General features: G+C 31.6%; 3 protein-coding genes across 3 annotated transcripts; 2 read left to right on the top strand and 1 right to left on the bottom strand.

Annotated features, from left to right (window-relative positions):
* The first annotated feature begins 775 nt into the window (after nt 1-775).
* LOC124826670 (oxysterol-binding protein-related protein 4C-like) lies at nt 776-9,010 on the top strand. The gene is made up of 7 exons (XM_088109396.1): nt 776-799; nt 1,084-1,227; nt 7,173-7,418; nt 7,576-7,672; nt 7,837-8,128; nt 8,264-8,366; nt 8,759-9,010. Exons 1-7 carry the CDS (start codon nt 776-778, stop codon nt 9,008-9,010), a joined length of 1,158 nt encoding a protein of 385 aa, XP_087965522.1.
* A 2,523-nt stretch (nt 9,011-11,533) lies between these two features.
* On the top strand, nt 11,534-18,350 carry LOC124826674 (oxysterol-binding protein-related protein 4C-like). The gene is made up of 5 exons (XM_047299571.2): nt 11,534-11,754; nt 15,021-15,164; nt 16,951-17,293; nt 17,362-17,756; nt 17,954-18,350. The coding sequence occupies exons 1-5, from the start codon at nt 11,752-11,754 to the stop codon at nt 18,206-18,208; spliced, it is 1,140 nt and encodes a 379-aa protein (XP_047155527.2). The 5' UTR covers nt 11,534-11,751; the 3' UTR covers nt 18,209-18,350.
* Nucleotides 18,351-18,398: 48 nt separating this feature from the next.
* On the bottom strand, nt 18,399-19,274 carry LOC124826675 (uncharacterized). The gene has a single exon (XM_047299572.2). It carries the CDS (start codon nt 19,192-19,194, stop codon nt 18,679-18,681), a length of 516 nt encoding a protein of 171 aa, XP_047155528.1. The 5' UTR covers nt 19,195-19,274; the 3' UTR covers nt 18,399-18,678.
* Nucleotides 19,275-22,790: the final 3,516 nt, after the last annotated feature.

Genomic DNA, 22,790 nt, shown 5'->3' with positions numbered 1-22,790 from the left:
TGGAGGTAAATGAGATTGGATTTGGAAGTAAATTTTTTTAATCTGTCACGTCAATCAAATCTTAAACTAATTCTCACAAATTTTACTTTCAAATTCATTCTCACTTACCTCCAAATTGACTCAAATAAATAACAAAAAAAAATTATTTTCAAATCCTCTCAATTACTCTCCCTCAAATCCACTCAAGTGAACAAGGCCTTAATATACAAAATAAAAGATGAATGCGACCTTAGCAAGAGTCATTCTTCTTTTTATCTATTCTTTTTTTAAAATTTTGATAACCATATTTATTATTCTTTCTAGTATATATCTTCATCATTTATAATAATTCTAATTTTTAAATAGTTTACACATATATATGTATAGTGTAAAATAGAGAAAAAAAAGTAAAATAGAAAAGCTATACAATTGTTTTATTAAAATATTTTTTTTATATTTATTATTTCCTGTAAAATAGCACTAAAATACAAAAAAAAAAAACGGATGAAGTACATATATAACACCGACAGATTGTTAAAGCGAGTGACAAATTCAATTTTCTTGTTCATGATTATAAATCGATGATTATTCAACATTTTACTATTAAATTTTGTGAGACAATGTCATTACTAAAGTATGTGAAATACTAATTTGATATTAGGTTATAAAGTTTAAGAAGTAATTTAATGAATAAATTGCAATATTTAGATACTTAAGAACTAAAATATGAGTTATTTATGCAATAATTTTTTTCATAAAAATGGAGATGGGCAGCATATACTGATATTTGCAGAGAATGGTGGTGAGGAATTATCAAGCAGTAGGTAGCGTAGAGGAGGAGGGCAAATTAAGGGTTTTCCAGAGAGTGTAGGTATGATATAAATAAAAACAGCAAGTAGAGTAGCTAGCTACCACTTGTTCAATCAACATATCTATTCAGCTCAAGCTTCATCAGGTTCAGCTTAGCTAGCTTCTGAAATCTGCAAGACAAGTTGTTGAAGATACAAACATACATATACATGGTAAGTAAGTACACAGATTTATTTCTCTCATTCACAAATTATAGTGTGTTACGTTTTGTTTTCTGGGCATGTGTTGGTGTAGGAGAAAAAAATAGTCCTCACAAGGCCATTCTCATTGGAGAGGCAATCAGATGAGGAAACAAACCCTAAAGCTCCACACATTTTGCGCCGCATACTTAGTCTCTTTAAGAATGTCCGCCCAGGATCCGATGTCTCTTGCTTCAAGGTAAGCTACATCATCATTTAATACATACATACATATATATATATATATAGAGACATGTCCTTAGTTTGTTCATCTCATCAAACTCCTTCACAAATGATTGAATAAAAGTTTCAAAATATATGCTTCTGTAAGATAACAGAGAAAAAAGAGAAAGAGAACCAGAGAACAAAGAAGAAAAGAATTGTATTGAAAAATTGAACTAAAAAAAAAAATAAGGTAAAGGTATATATACAGGAAGTAAAAAGGCTTCCTAGACCAAACGTCCTAAAAGGGAACGATCGATACAAAGAAGGCAAACGGAAACAACAAAGGAAAAGGAACGAACGACAGAGCAAAGGACGAGCGTTCCTGTCGAGCAGCGAGAGCGACAGTCACGATGTCGAGCGACCCTGTCGAGCAGAACGAACGACAGGCACGATGTCACGAGGACGAGCGTTCCTGTCGACCAGTGAGAGCGACAGTCACGATGTCGAGCGACCCTGTCGAGCGGAACGAACGACAGGCACGATGTCACGAGGACGAGCGTTCCTGTCGACCAGTGAGAGCGACAGTCACGATGTCGAGCGACCCTGTCGAGCAGAACGAACGACAGGCACGATGACGATCGTACCTGTCGAGCGATAAGACGAGCGACAATAACCAGATAAGGACGAACGACGAGCGGCAACAATCAGATGATGACGAACGACCATAATAACTCTATCATCCCCCCTCAAGATGAACATGAATGTTATGCATGTTTAGCTTGGAAGTAACCATATTGAAAGGAGAAGGATAAAGAGATTTAGTGAAAACATCTGCAACTTGACTGGTAGAGGAAACATGCAGAAGTTTGATGAGACCATCTTGAAGCTTTTGTCGAGTGACATGACAGTCTATATCAATATGCTTTGTTCGTTCATGAAAGGTGGGATTCTTGGCAATGTGAATGGCAGAGTTGTTGTCACAGTAAACAGAATAAGGTGTCGGGCACGATATATGCAAGTCTTGTAAAAGATATTGCAGCCATTGTAATTCACAGGTTAATGAAGCCAAAGACCTGTATTCAGCTTCAGAAGAAGATTTGGAAACGGTTGTTTGTTTCTTTGATTTCCAGGAGATAAGAGCAGTGCCAAGAAAAACGCAAAAACCAGAGATAGATCTTCTAGTGGTAGCACAGGTAGCCCAATCAGAGTCAGAATATGCGTGAATGCGGAAGGAATTATTAGCAGCATATAAAAGACCAGAACCGGGAGCATTCTTTAAATATCTAATAATTCTCATGGCTTGTTGCATGTGAGGTTGGCGAGGAGTGGAGATAAACTGACTGAGTTGTTGAACAGCAAAGGTAATGTCGGGCCGTGTATGAGTTAGATAAAGAAGACGACCAATGAGACGGCGATAAGAAAAAGGATCAGTAAGAAGAGTGCCTTCATCAGCATGAAGTTTGATGGAAGGATCAGCAGGAGTAGAAGCAGGTTTACAACCTAACATACCAGCTTCAGAGATTAATTCAAGACAATATTTTCTTTGATTAATACATATCCCAGCTTGAGATCTAGCAATTTCAAAACCCAGAAAAAATTTGAGATCTCCAAGATTTTTGATGTGAAACTTGTTGTTTAGATGATCTTTGACATTGGTGATTTCAAAAAGGTTATTTCCAGAAAGAAGTATATCATCAACGTATACCAGAAGAACAGTGATAGCAGTAGGAGAATGTTTGATAAAAAGAGAGTGGTCAGCAGTGCTTTGTTTAAAACCAAGAGAAACCAACTCATATGTGAGTTTATGATTCCAGTTCCTGCTTGCTTGTTTTAAACCATAAAGAGACTTGTTAAGTTTGCAGACAAGATTGGGAGCAGAAGAACGAAGACCAGGAGGAGGCCTCATGTATATCTCTTCAGATAAATCACCATGAAGAAAAGCGTTGTCGACATCCAATTGATGGAGAAACCATTTATTGATGGCAGCAAGAGCAAGAACGAGCCGAACTGTAGTGATTTTAACAACAGGTGAAAAAGTTTCATAGTAATCCAATCCTTCAGTTTGAGTGAAGCCTCTTGCCACTAAACGAGCTTTATATCTATCAATAGAGCCATCCGGTTTGTGTTTAATACGATATACCCAACGACAACTGATAGGTTTCTTTCCAATAGGAAGATTAACCAAAGTCCATGTCTGATTTCTTTCAAGGGCAGCAAGTTCAGAATTCATAGCCTGTTGCCAACATTCAAACTTGCTAGCTTCTTTAAAAGAAGAAGGTTCAACTTGAGCAGAAATATTATGACAAAAAGAAGTGTGGTTAGAGGAACATTTATTATAAGAAAGAAACAAATGCATGGGATATGGGGTAGTATGAATTGGTTGAATAGCAGAAGTGATACCACAGTAATAGTCATCTAGATATGTAGGTCGAGTTTTATTTCTAAGAGAGATTCGTTGTTCAACAGTAGGAGTAATGATATTATCAGTGGGGTGAGGAATGTTACAAGGAGAATGATTTGGAGCAGTGGAAAAAGGTAGAACAGTAGGAAAATCAAAGAGAATAACATCAAAATTATCATCATTTGTAGGAGAAGAAGGGGAAGTATAACAATTTTTATAGGGAAAAATATGTTCATGAAAAATCACATTTCGAGAAACGATAAGTGAGTGTGAAGACAGATCATACAGTACAAACCCTTTGGTTCCAGATTTATACCCAAGAAAAATACATTTATTGCTCCTGGAATCAAGTTTTGTACGTCCTGCAGTGGCAGAGCTGGAGTAAGATAAACAGCCAAAAACTTTTAGATTTGAAAAATCAGGTTTGATGGAATAAACTAATTCATAAGGAGATTGATTATGAAGAAAAGGTGTTGGAAGTCTATTAATGATGTGAATGGCAAGTTTGACAGCATAGGACCAGAAAATATTAGGAACTTTAGATTGAAAAAGTAAAGAACGACAAACATTAAGAATATGTTGATGCTTCCTTTCAACAATGCCATTTTGTTGAGGAGTAGCAACACAAGAGGTTTCATGAAAAATACCTTTAGTAGAGTAAAAGTCATTAAGAAAAAATTCTTTGCCATTGTCAGACCTTAGAATTTTAAGTTTACATGAAAACTGATTTTCAGTTAAGAGAATAAAGTTTGGAAGTAAGTTTTTAACATCAGATTTTTGTTTTAAAGGAAGGATCCATGTAAAACGGCTATAGTCATCAACTATAGTTAAAAAATATTTGTATCCATCAATAGAAGAAATAGAGAGGGGACCCCAAATATCAACATGAATTAGGTGAAAGAAACAAGAAGATTTAGTTTTGCTAACAGAAAATTGAAGACGTTTTTGTTTAGCAAAAGCACAGGCGTCACAAACATCAAAAGATTGAAAAGAAATATCAGTATATTGAGATGCTAAAGTTTGAAGAACTTTATTTGAAGGATGTCCAAGTTTCATATGCCACAAATTACAGGAATTATTAGAACTGTTATGAAAGGCAGAATGAGAAATATTCAATTCAGAAGTAGTTGTGACATTATTACTAAGAAGATAAAAAAGGCCCTTGTATTTCTTAGCTACTCCAATCGTCTGGTAAGTATCCATCTGCACAATGAGACAGCTATCTTGATGAAAAACAATGAAGAAATTATTTGAATGTAATAATTTTGAAATAGAAATAAGATGAACAGAGAAGTTAGGAACAAAAAGAGTATTATGTAAAATCAAATTGCCTAAATTTACAGTGCCAGAAAATTCAGCAGTAACAAAACTATGATTTGGTAAACGTATAGAAATAGGAGTAATGGGATGCAAGGAATGAAAAAGAAATTTAGAAGAACATATATGATCAGTAGCGCCACTATCTATAATCCAAGAAGAAATATTAAATGAAGAAAAAGAACCTGATGACTGTGGAGTGCATTGATTAACACTGGTCTCCTTAGTAGTAGGAGATTGAGATTGTTTCAACAAACTAAGAATGGCGTTATACTGATCTTGAGAAAAAGTGTATTGAGGTTGAGTTTTATCAGCAGAAGAATCATCATTAGAATTATCAGTAGAGGTGTGTAAATCACCATTAGTCATGTTGGCAGAAGAATTGGAGATAGCTAAATGAGGTTTGATGACGGGTTTATAACCTTGAGGAAGACCATATTTGAACCAGCAATTATCAGAAGTATGATTAGTTCTTTTGCAATGATCACAGTACTTAGAACGACCACCAAATTTAATATTACGTCCTCGTCCACGACCAGAAAAAGTACCAGAACGATCAGTTTTATAAGGTTTGTGTTGAGGATCGTAAGAATTGAAATTGGCCATAGAATCTTGTGGAGTTTGTGAGGACGAATTATGAAATTCACGTTCTTGTTGAAGAATCAAAGAAAAGGTTTTGGTAAGATTTGGCATGGGTTCCATTAGCATGATTTGAGAACGTACAGAAGAGAATTCATCATTTAACCCACGGAGAAACTTGATTACAGAATCATCATTACGATCTTGTTGAATCTTGATTAACAATCCACAATTGCAGGGAGAATGGCAGGTACATACAAGAATGGTTTGATATAGAGAAAGCTCTTTCCAAATTATTTGAAGACGAGTATAATATTGAGATACAGTGGAATCACCTTGTTTGCAAGAATGAATGGCTTCTTGAAGATCAGCAATACGAAACTTGTCACCATGAGAAAAGCGTTGAAGAAGATCAAACCAGATTTCATAGGCAGATTCCATCCACATAACAGATTGTTTAATAGGGAGCGGCATGGATCGTGTCAGCCATGAAATCACCATCTTGTTACAACGCTTCCAGGCTTCGTGAAGAATATCATCATCAGCAGGGCAAGGAAAAGTGCCAAGAACGAATTTTTCTTTATTCTTGGTTTCCAGAGCAACGAGCATATCATGGCGCCATTGTTGATAGTTGTTATCAGAAAGAAGAGGAGTAACAAGAATAAGAGCGGGATTCTCACCGGGATGCAGAAACAGAGGGTTGGCAGGATTGGAAAGATGATCAGCGATAGAATTGGAGAAAGCCATGAGAAAAGTATTTGTCTACTGATACCATGTAAGATAACAGAGAAAAAAGAGAAAGAGAACCAGAGAACAAAGAAGAAAAGAATTGTATTGAAAAATTGAACTAAAAAAAAAAAATAAGGTAAAGGTATATATACAGGAAGTAAAAAGGCTTCCTAGACCGAACGTCCTAAAAGGGAACGATCGATACAAAGAAGGCAAACGGAAACAACAAAGGAAAAGGAACGAACGACAGAGCAAAGGACGAGCGTTCCTGTCGAGCAGCGAGAGCGACAGTCACGATGTCGAGCGACCCTGTCGAGCAGAACGAACGACAGGCACGATGTCACGAGGACGAGCGTTCATGTCGACCAGTGAGAGCGACAGTCACGATGTCGAGCGACCCTGTCGAGCGGAACGAACGACAGGCACGATGTCACGAGGACGAGCGTTCCTGTCGACCAGTGAGAGCGACAGTCACGATGTCGAGCGACCCTGTCGAGCAGAACGAACGACAGGCACGATGACGATCGTACCTGTCGAGCGATAAGACGAGCGACAATAACCAGATAAGGACGAACGGCGAGCGGCAACAATCAGATGATGACGAACGACCATAATAACTCTATCAGCTTCATCAGTTCTCATATCTGTCATGTCATATAAGTTAGTTCTATTTTATTGGCCATTTTTGGGAAGCTTAAACCTTTTCTGTACTGTTAAATGAAGATTGATTGAGATTAGCTAGGATTGCACAATGAACATTATCCAGGGATAGTTTCTTCCCATTATGGATTGTTTAGATTGCTTGGGCAAGATCCTTAGTTCCATATAACTCATTATAAAAAAAGCTTTTTAATTTGAAATCTAATGATGTAATGGAAAGTTGTAAATAGTATATTAGATAACATGTTTGAGAAGTAATTTTCATTTTTGATTAATGTACTTGATCGGTGCAGCTTCCACCTGAGTTCAACATGCCCAAGTCAGAACTTCAGTGCTATGCAGAGTCAGTATATTCCACAGCATTAGACATCCTAAGCAACCTCAACGGTGGCAACACGCCATTGGATAGACTCATAAATGTTGTAGGATGGACCATTTCTACAGTGCGTCCCTTTTGGGTTGGTGTTGCACCCTACAACCCCACTCTTGGTGAGACTCACCATGTTTCCAAAGGAACCCTCAATGTCTTACTGGAACAGGTACTGTATATATATATATATATATATATATATATATATATATATATATAGATATATATATATATATATATACTCACTGTGTTTTTTCATTCTCACCTTATTATCTTGATCACCCTGTGGCAACAAATCTCCATACACACATGTTTTGTTCTCACAGGTTTCACATCACCCTCCCGTGTCTGCTCTCCATGCAACTGATTATAAGGAGAATATAGAAATTATATGGTGCAACTCTACTGCTCCAAAATTCACTGGTAATTTAACTTCTTCAACGTATATATCTTATTTTGTAAAATAAATGTCAATTTCCATAATAATTGGAATTCTTTGTCTTTCTTAAATTTAGCAATGACTAAAATCTTTGAATTAAAATTAGTAAAGAAATACTTATATGTGCATAACAAAATGAATCATGCAGGTACTTCAGTAGAAGTTCATGTGCATGGCATACGACAGTTGAAGCTCCACAATCATGGAGAGACCTATGAAATGAATTCTCCTAATCTCCTTATCAGAATTTTCCCAGTACCCGGAGTTGATTGGATTGGAAATGTCACTATCCGGTGCATAGAAACAGGCCTCGTGGCAGAATTAAGCTACGTTAGCCAGTCTTTCTTTGGATTTGGGACCAATCGGAGACTGGTTAAAGGGAAAATCTTTGATTCATTATCTAAGAAAATTCTGTATAAAATCGAAGGTCATTGGGAAAGGTAGGTATCCCACTCTGAAGTTTTATTAACTAATTATCTGTATGTGATCAGAAATCAAAACCTACGTACCTTCCTTGCACCTACTTTTTGTGATGTGTCGCTAATCCAATGATTCCCATAAATGGGTTATTGCAGTACTGTAACAGTGAAGAATACAGACAGTGCAGAAGTAAGAGTGATCTATGATGCAAAACAAGTTATATCAGGACTCCAACCTCCTATTGTCAAGGATCCAGAGGTAACAAATATCATATATATTTCACTACTTTATAATGTGATCAGCCTTATCAAGTTACATTGAATTGCCCAGACCTTTAAATAGTTGTGCAGCAGAACTCGTTACAAAGAAAAATAAAACCAAAAACAGAATAATACTGACCGAGTATAATATACTGGCCAAGAACAATATAAATAGAAACATATGCAACAACATATAAAAAAAAATATAAACACTACAACTAAAGAACCCAAACCCAACAACAACAAAAAATAAAATTAAAACAAAATTAGAAACAATCCCAAATTTATTTTTATCATGTATCACGTATATGTAAGAAAATATCATTTTTTAAAATTTTCATGTGGAATAGTTTTCTTACTATGAGATTGTGTTGTACATTGTATATGCAGAGTGTGTGGCCAACGGAAACGGCTCATGTTTGGAGTGAGTTGAGCGAAGCCATCTTAAGCAAAGAGTGGGAAAAAGCAAAAGAAGCAAAGAAAAGTATAGAAGAAAGACAGAGAGAGCTTCGCAGAGAAAGAGAATCAAAGGGAGAAAATTGGGTTCCTAAACACTTTACGGTGTCTTACAGCAAAGAAAAGGGTTGGAACTGTTCCCCAATTGAAAATTCGGTCCCAAATGCCCCTATCATCTCCTTGTAAACATTTTTTATGTTTCGAAACTGTTACCACCTTTTCCGAGAAACAACGTCGTATTGCATCATTTGCATCTGTGTTTTAAAACAAGGTGGTTTGATATTGTGAAAGTCATCTATCCATGGTTGTTATGAAAAGCAATAAGTGAAGCAGACACTGCTTTTGAATTCTTGCCATGAAATCAACAATGAACTGTCCAATTTGGTACAGAAAGAAGAAAAATAATTGAAAGAATAATGTCTGTGTGATGAGATTAGTGTTGGAAATGGGAGAAGATGAAGGCACATGCATGGCACGTGAATATGCAACTTTCACAATGAACGAAGGTGAGGAATTAATGTGAAATATTGAAAATGTGAGATTGAAGAAAGTTCCACGTAGCTTCTATTTCCCATACTAATAAGTTCCACGTGTTCTAAACCCTCTATCAATCAGGTTTCTTTAACAAACTTTACCACATAACACTACTTACTGAAATTAGTTTAAATATAAACTTTTGTAAAAATTCTATTGGACCAATATAAGGTTTTTATTAAGAATTTTAAATTGTAAATGTTTTCATATTGTTTTTCTAAAATTTCATTTTTAACTAATGCGAAGTTAATTTCATTTTTTTTTAATTTTTTTCTTATACAATTTTATGAAAAAATTGTAAAAATATAACCTGAATCAAAGGTTAATGCAATCTTTATTTTTTATATTTTATTAATCTAAAAAAATTTTCATTCTATTTTTTAAAAAGAGATATTTGATTTTCTTAATCTTTTCGAGATCTAGAATTTTAGTCTAAATGTTTAAATTAAGACTTTCGAATAAAAAATATTAATGTCAAAAACACATTCTAACCAATGCTTAGCTACTCCAATTTGTTGTCACAAAAGAACATACTTTTAGGTGAAAGCCAATATTAAAACCATCATCATCACTATATTTAATCAAAAGAAATATGATATCTTCAACTTTATATTTTATAGAATTCACCATATGTATTTAATTATTTCATTTTAAAATTTTATTTATATTTATCATCATCATCTAAATATAATATTTTATTATTAAAAAAAATCAAATAGTTTTCTAGAAAATATGTAGGTGTGAAAATATTATTTTCCTCGAATAAATAAATTTCATGCATCTGTGAAAATTAATAATCTTCTTGGTTAATACCATAATTTAAATGGCTAAATTTTGAATACTCAATAAGTATAACAAAAATAAAAACACAACAAAAATAAATTAAAGAATAACATGCAACAAGAAAAAGATATAGGGACGTCACAATCTAGCATATTGATAAGTCAGGTGAAGATTTATCACAAAGATGTGAATCTTTGATAAAATTGAAAATTCTAATCCAATAACCATAAGAATCCTTTCTAAAAAATGTAAATGTATATATTATGACTCAAAAGTGTCTACATATATATTTGATGTCCTAATATACAGACACAAATGTTTCAAACATCTAAAAAACCATAAAAGAAAGTCCAAAGACATCAGATTCAAAAATAACTTGAAAAATTAAAGACAAAAACAAATTGTCTGCAATTAAAATAAAATTACAACTTATTTAATTTTCTAAATTATTCTTTAATTATGTTCATATTCTTTAAATTACTTTCTTCGTGAAACATTATAAAATTCAAAGAAATGTGTTTTGATATTTTATCTTAGTCATAAATATTTTGAATTGCAAATATTCTTTTTTGAGTTCTTCTCGTATATGTTTCAGGAGATAGTTCTCTAGAGTACTCTCTTTATTAAAGAGAATTTGTCCTAAAATTTTTATCACTTAAAGATTTTTTATCATCTATTTTTTTTTTAAACTAAATTTATTTTCTGAATTAGATCAAAGAAACTTAAAATATGAATTAAAAGAATAAGGAGAAAAAAAATATATGTTTCAACATAAATTATCTAACCATAAATAAAAATATCTTTTCTATCGTGAAATTGTATTCCTTAAACCTTACCTACATACTTATTTTAGGACAATATTTATATTTTCTTCATTTATTTGAGAGTCATATATCTCCTACAAGCTAATTCCATGCTAATTTTTTTGAATAGTTTAAAATTAAATATTTTCAAAGAGGAGAGTTTTATTTATTTATATGTTATAAACTATCTTTCTATATAATTTTGATATATGATATCAAATAGATTTTAAATATAACTTAAATTTATGAAATTTAATTTATAAAATAAATTTTATATTTATTTATATACTATATATTATTTTTATTTTTAATTAATAAAGATGTCTAATAAAATTTTCCATTAATAATTGTAGTTCTCAAAAGAAAAAAAATATATATATATATAATTTTATTTTTCTCTGTCCTGATGCATGTAACAGCAAGAAGTTCATCCAATTTTACTGCTCCATGGTAAATCCAATTAATTAATCTTCAACTACCAACTACTACAGTCCTTGTATTAAATGATCAGTCTTTGTATGAACATCCTCTTGATTTATTATTAGGACCCCATTCTAAATTATTCTATTTATTCAATTTATGTTGATAAAATGAGAAAAAGAAAAAGAAAAAATGATGATTATAAAATTCTATTAAATCTTGGCTGGTTTCTGTATTAATTTTCTCTCAGAAAGAACTCAGAGTTCTAGCTTGTTCCACCGAACAAGATCTCCTCTTATGTTCACACACCAACTTTGATAAAAGAAAAGAAAAGTTTCTGTTTCATTTTGCTGTTCGTATCAGTTTAGTTCATCAAGTTTCAGATAAATGGTACGTATATTCTCACTTAATCTCTTTCTATTTTTTTCTCGCATCTCCATAACTTCATATACATTCATATATTCATGCTAAGTTTTTCAAAATTAACAGAACTACACAGTATCCCAATTATATATTATTCATAAATAATAATCAAAACTAACGATATATATACTCAAAATAATCATCTCTTCTTTCTCTCGGGTTTTTTTTTTTCATATCCTTTTCTTAAGTTCGCTAATGGTAGTTGGGTGGGACTTCCGCCATACCTGGATAGAGCAAAATTTATTAAAAACTGTGCTGTGTCACCACAATTTTGAGAAACTAAACCAATTAATTATGTATGAAGATAAAAAAGAAACATCTTCTATTGAAAATGATCTATTAATTGTGACTTCAAATATATCAAAAACTCTATTGAACACTAAAAAATTTACAAACCAGTCTCTTTAAATAATGTTTTGTTTAACAAAGAAAAAATAGACCAAAAGTAAAATTATTCTTCTATTGAGAAGAGAGAAAACAATAGTTGAGAGAAGAGAAATTAATTTTAGTTTAAGTCGCCATAATAAGGCAGATGATAAAATTTTCTTAAAAATATTTTGTTTCACTAAATATACCACCTTAATTCATCTATCAAACATGATCCAAAAATAATATTCATGTGCATTTTAACTTATAAAAAATCTATGGAATATTATTGTACAGAGGTTTTAAGAGACTTTAAGACAATCACGGTTATAAAGATAGCGAGTTTTAATTTTAATCTTTAATTGAAAGACATTTTTACTTTTCAATATTAAATATTAATTTCATTTTTAATTAATCTTTAAATTAATTATTTAAGAGAAATTAAATCGTCTTAGCATATATGTTTTAAAAAAATAGATATATTTATTATTGTAATATAAGGAAAAAAAAAACTTAAATTGCAGACACCTATAAGTTTCCAAAACCATCATAAGCTTCCAAAGCCATAGAATTGCAACTTGTCAGACCAAAAAGCATAAAAAGCATGCATTGGGCACATATTTTCAGAAATTCTCTTACACTCCACTTTAATTTTGGCTTGAGCATTAATATTTTGACACCAATACTTCCATCTGACACTCAAATAAATTAATATTTATTAAAATATAATAATTTCTTGAGAAAAAGTGAAAATTTTTAAACTAGGAAAAATTCAATATTCAAGAACTTACTAATATTAACCAAACACTTCAATGTTACATGTATTATTACCGAAGAATTGTATGATAGTTTTACTTTTTTATTAGATATTTTTTTATGGTTGATTTAACATGTTATATACTATTAGTAATTTGAAAAAAAAAATCATCACTCATTAATACATGTCCCACACTTTGGAAGTGTTCAATGTTTCTCTCACTATCTGTCCTTTTTCCGTTCTTATTTGGAGACACCAGTATTTTCATGTTATATTTTTCTTTAATATATTCATAGCCGAATTTAGTTATCATTTTAAAAAGGAAAAAAATATGCTTTACTTTGTTATGTAATTACATGTGATATTTGTTTTGTAACAGAATACCTTTTAAAGTTTACATGAAAATAATGCATTTCTTTGTTTATCTAATTATTGACTAAATTTTTTTTTCTAAATGTTAATTAATATTTAAATCATTTCAATTAAAATAGAAGACTTTATTGAATACTTGTAACTTATTGATAATTTTTTAATAATTAATTTTACGTTGTTTTTAAAATTTTAAGATAATGTATATATTTTTTTCAACTATACTCAATTTCTTTTTTATTACACATAAAAAAATAGTTGGAGAAACAATTAAAAAATATAACAAATAAATTCTTCAAAATTATATTAAAATCTAATTTTTATTTATTTATTTTGGTGAAAAAAACTTATACCGACACAGTGGTTGGACATATTTTATTATGAGATGCAAGTACAAGAAAAGAGTCAAAGATGTAATTATAACATGTATTCACTTCTACAAATTTATTATTTGAGAAGACAGAGAAAAGAGTAACTTCTATGAAATGAAATGAAAATGATAATATTTGTGAGAGATGATTTGAGGAATAAAGGAAAATGAGAGTTTTTTGTGTGTAGAAAAGATTGGAAGGGATGTACGGTTTGCTTTTGATAATCGGTATATGTTTAATCATGTAAAAAGTCAAATTAATCGGTATATTTACATTTCATTAAATTATTAAATTTTCCTTCTTGGTTTGTCCTCAATTTAATTCTATCTTTCTCATTTAAAGTAATGCATTAATTGATGAAATTAGACTATTTCAATTATTTTTCTTTTCAAAAGTTGTACTACCTTTGAATTTGAATACTCCTATAAGCAAAATAAAGGATTTAACTCTTGTGCACTTAAATATTAGTAAGTTTAATTTTTTTAAACTGTATTTAAATGTTATTAATAAAAAATAATTTATCTTTAAACGTAAACATAATTGTCAATAAGTATAACTTGAGGGTTATTCTAAAAAATCTTTATTATGTGAAAATAAGAATATTAAATGAAAGTGATAAATTTGTCTTATAACTAGATACAGAGGTAATAAAATTTCATACAGATTCAAAATAAAAGTTAAAAGATTATTTAACTCGTATCATTCAATACATTTAGTTTTTTCTTTAAACGACTATCCATTAATAGATCTCTTGAAGTAAGTGTGTACGATGAGCTATGCTAAGTTATATTATCTGATGTGATTGCTAAACTTTGATAGAGGCACGTATTAACTGAATAATAATATATTATTGTTGTTGTTGGTTACTCCATGCAAGCACATGACAAGTTTTATACGTGATCCAATGTGAGAAATTATTTGTTACCAAAACCTAAGAAGCTCATTAATGTTTACGAAGACTTTATATTTAACTATGATTTCAACATAGTACCTTCGTGTGGGGTTGGGTTGGGGAACATTCATTTTAATGCATTATTAAGATTGACGTGAACCATATATACACGTCTTCTAATTCTATTACATCGCTTTACAAGTTCACGTTAGCCACTAATTTTAGACTTTTAATTTATATATAAATGGATTTTTTTTTTTGTTTCCATTTCTTCTTTTTAATTTCAATTCTTCAAGTTATTGTTTTATTTCAATTTAATTATCTTTTAAAATGAAATAAATACGAATGACTTACTAAATAAATAAAATCATCTAAAAAATAAATAAAAAATATTTATATTTATTTTTATAATAATAATAATAATTTTATTAAGTCATTTTACTAATTTATACTAATGAAAGTTATTATATCTCTGTAGGAGACAAAAATCGTGCTGTCAAAACCATTAACACTTGAAGGCGAAACAAACTCAGACGAGCATTGCGAAACTCCAAATATTCTGCAACGCATATTAAGTCTCTTCAAGAATATGCGCCAAGGATCTGATCTCTCATGCTTCAAGGCAAGTTTAGGGTTCTACATCACTTCAAAAAACATACAGAAATTAAATGATTAAAAAATAAGATTCATTGATAATTAAAATAAGGATTTAAGTAAAAGAGTCTGTTTGAGGTTGTGTATAGTATGATTATGCTAATTAAATTCATTGATTTGGTAGGAAGTATGAGAGCGTATAGAAGACTATGAATAAAAATAAATTACAATTTTCGAAAGGACTATTTTACCCTTATATATTTTGTTTGTATTATGTAAAGCGAGTGATATAAAAGATTATAAATACAATTTAAATAATTTATTTCATATGAAATTAATAAAATTACAATTTTTTTTGAAATATTTGTTCTCTACTTTTTTATATATTGTTATTCTATTAAATAACCAATTGTTCAATTTTATTTCTTATATATTTATTTGCTTTCATATCATTTCTTATTTATTTTATTTATTTATTTACAATAATATATAAATAATTATCCTTTTCTGTTTTAGTGTACATATTTTATATTTTTGTTTTCTTAATTATATTTTAAAATTACGAAAAAAGTAAATTAATATAATCTATATGCAAAATAACTACACAGTACAAATATTTATATCAAATTTTTTATATAACCATCATTATTTTATTTTACTTTCTTGAAAGATATAAAGTCTCAAAATACTTTCTTTTAGTGTTTATTCTAAACTAAATAAACTCAATAAAAAATATAAGTGTGGAGTTTAAATGAGTAAGTTGACATTCTTAATTAGAGAAATCATTATATATATATATATATATATATATATATATATATATATATATATATATATATATATATATATATATATATGGGTTTCTAACGCGCGTACGCGTGTTTTTCAGTTGGTACATTTTAGCAATGTGTACCGGATTTTAGTAGACAAAAATATCCTTATATACCATGGATTCTAAGTTGTAAGGTTAAGGGTATTTTAATAATCTAAAAAAAAAAAAGAAACCCCCAAACCCTTACTCACCTCTCTCATTCCTCTCAACCCTTTCTCTTTCATTTTTCTCACTCCAATCTTTTCTCTGTCATCCCTACTGTAGCCCCAATTGAAAAAATCAGAAACACCTACTGTAGCCCCAATTGAAAAAATCAGAAACACTTGTCATTAAACAATCTTACAAAAAAATGATTTTATAATGAGTTTTGATCTTATAATTTTTGTCTTATCTAATTTTATCCAATTTTCACAAGCATAAAGGAATTGGTAATTGACTTGGAAAAAATCAGAAATACTTATTGTTAAACAATTTCTTACAAAACATGATTTTATAATGAGTTTTTATTTTATAATTTTTGTCTTATCTAATTTTATCTAATTTTCACAAGCATAATGACATCCTTATGATTTACAAAAATTAAACAATAAAAAATGCTATCATGGAAAAGTAATTTATTTAACAAGTTATGATATTTTATCTTTAAATTATCTTAAAAATAGTTATTTAAATATTATATTTTAAAATTATTTTAAAATCACAAAATTAAGATTTTGTTAACTTGTGTTTTTATAAATAAATTTATTATGTAATTTTTGAAATATAAACTGAAAATTATTTTAAGAGATTGTCTCATAGAGTTTGTGAATTTAACTTAAAAAAACTTAACATTAGTATTTTCATTGATTCGGTGTCAAGCATAAATAAATAGATAAATAGATATATAAGTAGAAATAAAGAAAGAGGTGTATTTTAATATAAAAATGAAAAGTAATCGAAAATGATAGTTGGCTTTGGTTGTTGAATGTGTATTGGACGACAGCTGCCACCTGTGCTGAACATGCCAAAGTCACAACTACAGTGCTATGCAGAATCTATATACTGTACAGCATCAGATTTGTTGAGCAACATTAACAGTGGGAAGACTCCACTAGATAGACTTGTACTCGTTGTGGCATGGACCATTTCTACCACACGCCCTCTAAGCTTTGGAGTTGCACCCTACAATCCCACTCTTGGTGAGACTCATCATGTTTCCAAACGAAACCTCAATCTCTTAATGGAGCAGGTTTCACACCACCCTCCTGTATCTGCCCTCTATGCCACTGATCACAACGAAAACATTGACATCACATGGTGCCACTCTCCGGTTTCAAAGTTCCATGGTATAATTCTTTTTATTATATCACATCTTTTCTTTCTTCATTTTGCTTCAATTCAATGTTCTCTCCAGGTACTTCAATAGAAACTAAGGTGCATGGCAAACGATCGTTGAAGCTTCACAATCACGGAGAGACCTATGAAATGAATTCTCCTAATCTACTTATCAGAATTCTTCCCATCCCTGGGACTGAATGGGTCGGCAATCTCAGTATAAGGTGCCCAGAAACAGGCCTTGTGGCAGAATTAAACTACATGAGCCAATCTTTCTTTGGATTTGGGGGAGGTCGAAGACAGATTAAAGGAAAAATTTATGATTCATTGTCTAAGAAGATTCTACACAAAGTTGAAGGTCATTGGGACAGAACTGTAACCGTAAAAAGTACATCTAACGCTGAAGAAAGAGTGATATATGATGCAAGAGAAGTTATTTCGGGGCTTCAAGCTCCTATTGTGGTGAATCCAGAGGTAAAAACCATGTATTTTTCACTTGCTTGTGTGATCCTTCCTTTATGAAGTCAAGGAAGAATGCTGAGTGGTATGCAGCACTTTCCGTAATTATGATATTAAAAAAAATAATTTAAAGAATTAATCTTTTTTGAATTTGTCTTGCTGAAATTTGAATATGCTGTGTTCCTGAATGAAATTGTGTTGTACATTATCAGAGTGTGTGGCCAACAGAAACAGCCGTTGTTTGGGGTGAGTTAAGCGAAGCCATCTTGAACAAAGACTGGGAGAAAGCAAGAGAAGCAAAGAAAATTGTGGAGGAAAGACAGAGGGAGCTTCTGAGAGAAAGAGAGGCAAAGGGGGAAAATTGGACCCCGAAACACTTCGTGGTGTCTTATAGCAAAGAAGAGGGTTGTTGGAACTGTTCACCCATCAAAAAGCCTGTCCCTCACGCTCCAATTGTCACCTTGTAATTTGCCAGAACTGTATCTGTATGTTTCAGAGCAGTTACCAAAAAAGTTATTCCGCTTTTATCACTAATTCTGTACGTTTTAAAACTCAAAACAGAATCTTATACCATACAAATCATCCATAAATATATCAATATGTTTGTTACGGAGAGCAATAATTCTATCACACTCTCGTTATCTATTCAGAACGATGCACTCATATAAGTTAGCTTTATTGTATCTTATCTCACTTTTAGCTTAAACACAATCTCGATTAGAAATTTACAATATCCGGTGGTGCTCGATAAATAACATGTCCTCGGAGACATTCGTAAGTACGACTCACGAGAATCAGATAAAAAAAAAACTCTAAAATACATTATGCAAGTCCAATTCCCCCCAACACGAATGTTTCGGCAAACCGAAACATCCTTCTCGATCTTTCCAACGATCAGAGCACACCACTCTGCATATGTCTTGGTGTTATCCAACCATCAATAACTTTCTTGCCAATCCGATTCACTCCTCCTATGACATGGCTTCTCTGATATGGAGTCCAAGACAGGTTTCCAAGGTTGTACTTTGCAAGGGCTTCTTCCACCGATGTTCATCTTACCAACACCATATTGCTCTGCCGGACCACCTCTGATAGGACTCGTAGAAGGTGAAGACCAAAGCGTTTGATTTTGGCTCGACAAAGGACTTGCTTTGGCTACTGCGCTGAGTCTCTTTACAAGGGCAGCCAGGTCCACCGGAGAAACATCAGCTTGTAGTACCGAGTATGGCAGCATGAAATACACTTGCCCAGGTTGGAGGTGTGTTTCTCTGGTCATTGATTTTGAGGAAGCGGAAAGAAGCTGGGTGGAAGTGCAAAGAAAGTGTTTTGAAGGGTGCCCAATCACTTGCCTCACTGAAATCGGTTGCTCAAAATCCTCTACATAACCATTCATATGAACCACACGGATATGCTTCAATACGAAGGATGAGTCACAAGAAAAACAAGCCCCCATTCTCAGCTTCTCTCTTGATCAACCACTCCCAATACGCTAATGAAGAACTACTTCTATTAACAGGTATAAATAGTATTATAGTGTTTATGTATGTCTCTCTCTCTCTCTCTGTGTGCAATAAATAAACGGGGATTGACTTTTGATGATTTAAATGGTAAATGGATAAGTGTACGTATGTTGAATCTTTTGGAAACGAAACTGAACCTTTTTCTGACCAAGTTGTTAGTATTATATTAATCAACTTGCTGCATCATTGGCACCAAAGGAGAAATACACATGCAGCCACCAATGTTTTAATTCATAGAATTCGTTTAAATTAATTCAGAAAGCTTACTTACGTTGTTTTCAAGTAACAAAATTTCAAACCTAACCGTGAGAAACATGAAACATGGTCCACGGTCCCCATTGCCTACTTAATTGCTTAATTTGGCGTGTCGTTTTAATTTTTAGGTCTTATCAATGTAAAGTCACCGGCAGATCATTTACTTTAAAATTGTTTTATTTTATCATTTGTAATACGAAAAAATATACAAAATTACTTTAATTTTTTTTTACATTTTAAATTTTTATAACTTAAAAGATATTAATAATCAGAAATATGTTATAGTACTTGTATCTTAGATTTATCCCGTATTAAAGTTGCATTAGGTTGATTAGATTGAAGAGTTGAAACACCCAAATTGCAACCCATATTAATAGTGCATGAAGAGACAAAGTCCAATAATAACGAGACTCTGCCACTTGCCCCAGTTGCAACTCTCTAATCTCTATCTTTTTCTAGTTTTGATAAAATTATTTTCAAGTAAGCTTGTCCCCCACACTTTAAATAATGTCCTTTCAACCTAAACCATTTATCTTAAATACCTGGAATACATGCCAGAACACGCTTTTTCTTTTATTTATTTTGATCCATGTTTACAGTTCTCTCTCTTAAATAAGCCCATATTTTATTCATCCACTAAATATGTTTTAAAAATATTGCAATTACAACCAAATATAAAGATACTAATAAAAGTAATCATCGTGTAAATTAGTGTTCAATATTTTATATTTAATGATGGAGGAAGTGTGTAATTTAACTGTGTCGAACATTTATGTTTAAAAGAATTATAATATATTTTCTTTAATATTATTTTATATCCACTTAACTATTATTTTTAGTATTACTTTTAAGGTTCAGTTTTATATGAACTCACAAGCGTTTAGCTGTTGTGGCGACAATTTATGCAGTGAAAAAACTTGTGTGTATATAAATATGTCGGATCAACAAACATCTCAAAGTTGCGAGCAAAATCAGTCTGTGTTGAAGTGAATTGGGAAGCTGTGGTGGCAAAATAAGTTCAGACTTTGAACTAAAGGGTTTAATAGTTAATTTGAGTTCAAAACATTGGTTTAATTTTATTAATACTCCATTTAATCAAATATTAGTGTGTTGAAGTTGAACAATTATTGTAATGGCTAACTAAATGGCAAGTTAAGTTATAATAAGTTGAATTAAAAAACATAATATATATATATATATATATATATATATATATATATATATATATATATATATATATATATGATAGATGAATAGTGTTACTCACATGACTTTGGAAAAACGTTTTTGTTTTTTTTGAATGTGTTTGTCGTCGTGCGAAGGTGGGCAAGTGTGTGTTTGAGTTGACTTTTATTTATTTAATGTTAGTAGAAAAAGTGCATTCAGAATGCAAAATTCAAACTCGTTTTTTTGTTTGGTTGATTAGTAATAGTAGTTACATTGCTTCTCTGTCTTTTTCTTCCTCAATTCTCAAACCTCAAAATTCTTATCTTCCTTTTTGTGTTGTTTTCATTTGTCAACCTTAGACTACGCTTCCTTTCCGTTACCGTTATTTATCGTTCTTTAGTACCGACTTGGCGGCTCTCCAAAAGGTACATGTTGTTTGCAAGTCATTCAATACAACAGTAAACTTCATTTATGTTTGGCTTAATACCCTATTTTGTCTCTAGTTTCGCTCGACAATGTCAAATTAGTTCATTCTTTAAAACGTGCGTCAATTACGTCTTTACTTAATAAAATTTATATCAATGAAATCTCTTCCGTTAAATCCGTACAAACGGCGTTAATAGAAGAGAGAGAAAAATAATTAACGCCGTTTGTATGGATTTAACGGAAGGGATTTCATTGATATAAATTTTATTAAGTAAGGACGTAATTGACGCACGTTTTAAAGGATGAACTAATTTGACATTGTCGAGTGAAACTGGGGACAAAATAGGGTATTAAGCCTTTATGTTTAAAAAGAATGAGGATTATATTTTGAGTCCACTTAATTGAATCTGGTGTTTTATATTTTTTAATGTAAAAGTATATTTATTTTATAACTAGAAGTAATAATGTCAGAATCATTAAAAATGCACTCAAACCCCTCTGAACGGACGCTAGGTGTCAAGCTGAGGGGAGTAAGAAATCAGATAGTGGAATGCAGGTGTCAGCAGAGGAGCGGACGTTCGTTTTAAACAAAACTGATTTTTCTGAAATTCACATCACACTCTCTGCATGCACTCTTCTTCCTCAAACTCTGGTAATTTCCATTTCTCCTCCTTCTCACTAAAAGTTCCCCCTTCTCTCTACCAAAACTCACCATTTCTCTTCTCCGATCACCGTTCAGGCACCGTAGAAGCATTTTCGGCGTCCTGAGCTTCATTTTGAACCGAACAGTTTCGAGTTCTGAAACTGGTAAGTTTCCTTGTCTTTAGCCGTTCGTTCTCTGGTACATGCAAACCAAGTTTTGGTTGCATGCTGTCGTCTTGTCTGAGCCATTGTTGGTTTTTCTGTTGTTTGGTTTAGATTGAAGAGTTATTGAGTGTCGAGAGTAGAAGATATTTTAGTCAGGCGAACCGTATTCTATCTAGGACGTTCATTCACGCTCAGAGGTAAGAGAAGCTTATTAATTTAATTTGTATGATTATGTGTTGCATGAACGTTCGTTGACTTGATTGGATATGAAACATGATTGTGCTATGTTATGATGCATGAAATATATGAAATTTCTATGTTTGGATGGTATGAAATATGAAAATTGATTATGATATGAATGTATAAAGTTATGAAACTATATGTTAAGAAATGAGTTGAAATATAAATAATTCTGGTATGAAATTTCCCCTATGAAAGGGTGTGTTCGTCACTGAACGGTCATTGACTGTTCGGTATTTTTAGTAATCTTGGTTAGAATTGGATTCTTTCATTTGGGAAGAATCCTAGTTGAGGACGAGCATCTTCGTGTGGTAATAATGTGCTTGAGCGTTCGGCCAAGCGTAGTTGCAGCTGAGTATTCGGTGAATAAACTTAAATTTTGTAAATATATGTATTTGTATATTTTAGTTATTCTTAAACACAATTCCAATTGTATATTTTATATTATATTTAGTAAGCTTTCTATTATAAGTTTAGTAGTGCTCGGTCTCACACCAAGCTCTCGAAATGAGTAGTGCTCGGTCTTATACCAAGCGCTTGTACTCGTTTATGGTATGATCTATCTTGATGAAAATAGCGTTCGTCCAACTTCAGTAGAATTTCCCTCTACCGTGTTCGGTCATTGACTGGCATT

The sequence above is a fragment of the Vigna umbellata genome, chromosome 1 (assembly GCF_029865625.1).
Source record: "Vigna umbellata cultivar VRB3 chromosome 1, Vumbellata_1.0, whole genome shotgun sequence".
NCBI lineage: Eukaryota > Viridiplantae > Streptophyta > Magnoliopsida > Fabales > Fabaceae > Vigna > Vigna umbellata.
This window is presented reverse-complemented; position numbering and strand designations above follow the sequence as displayed.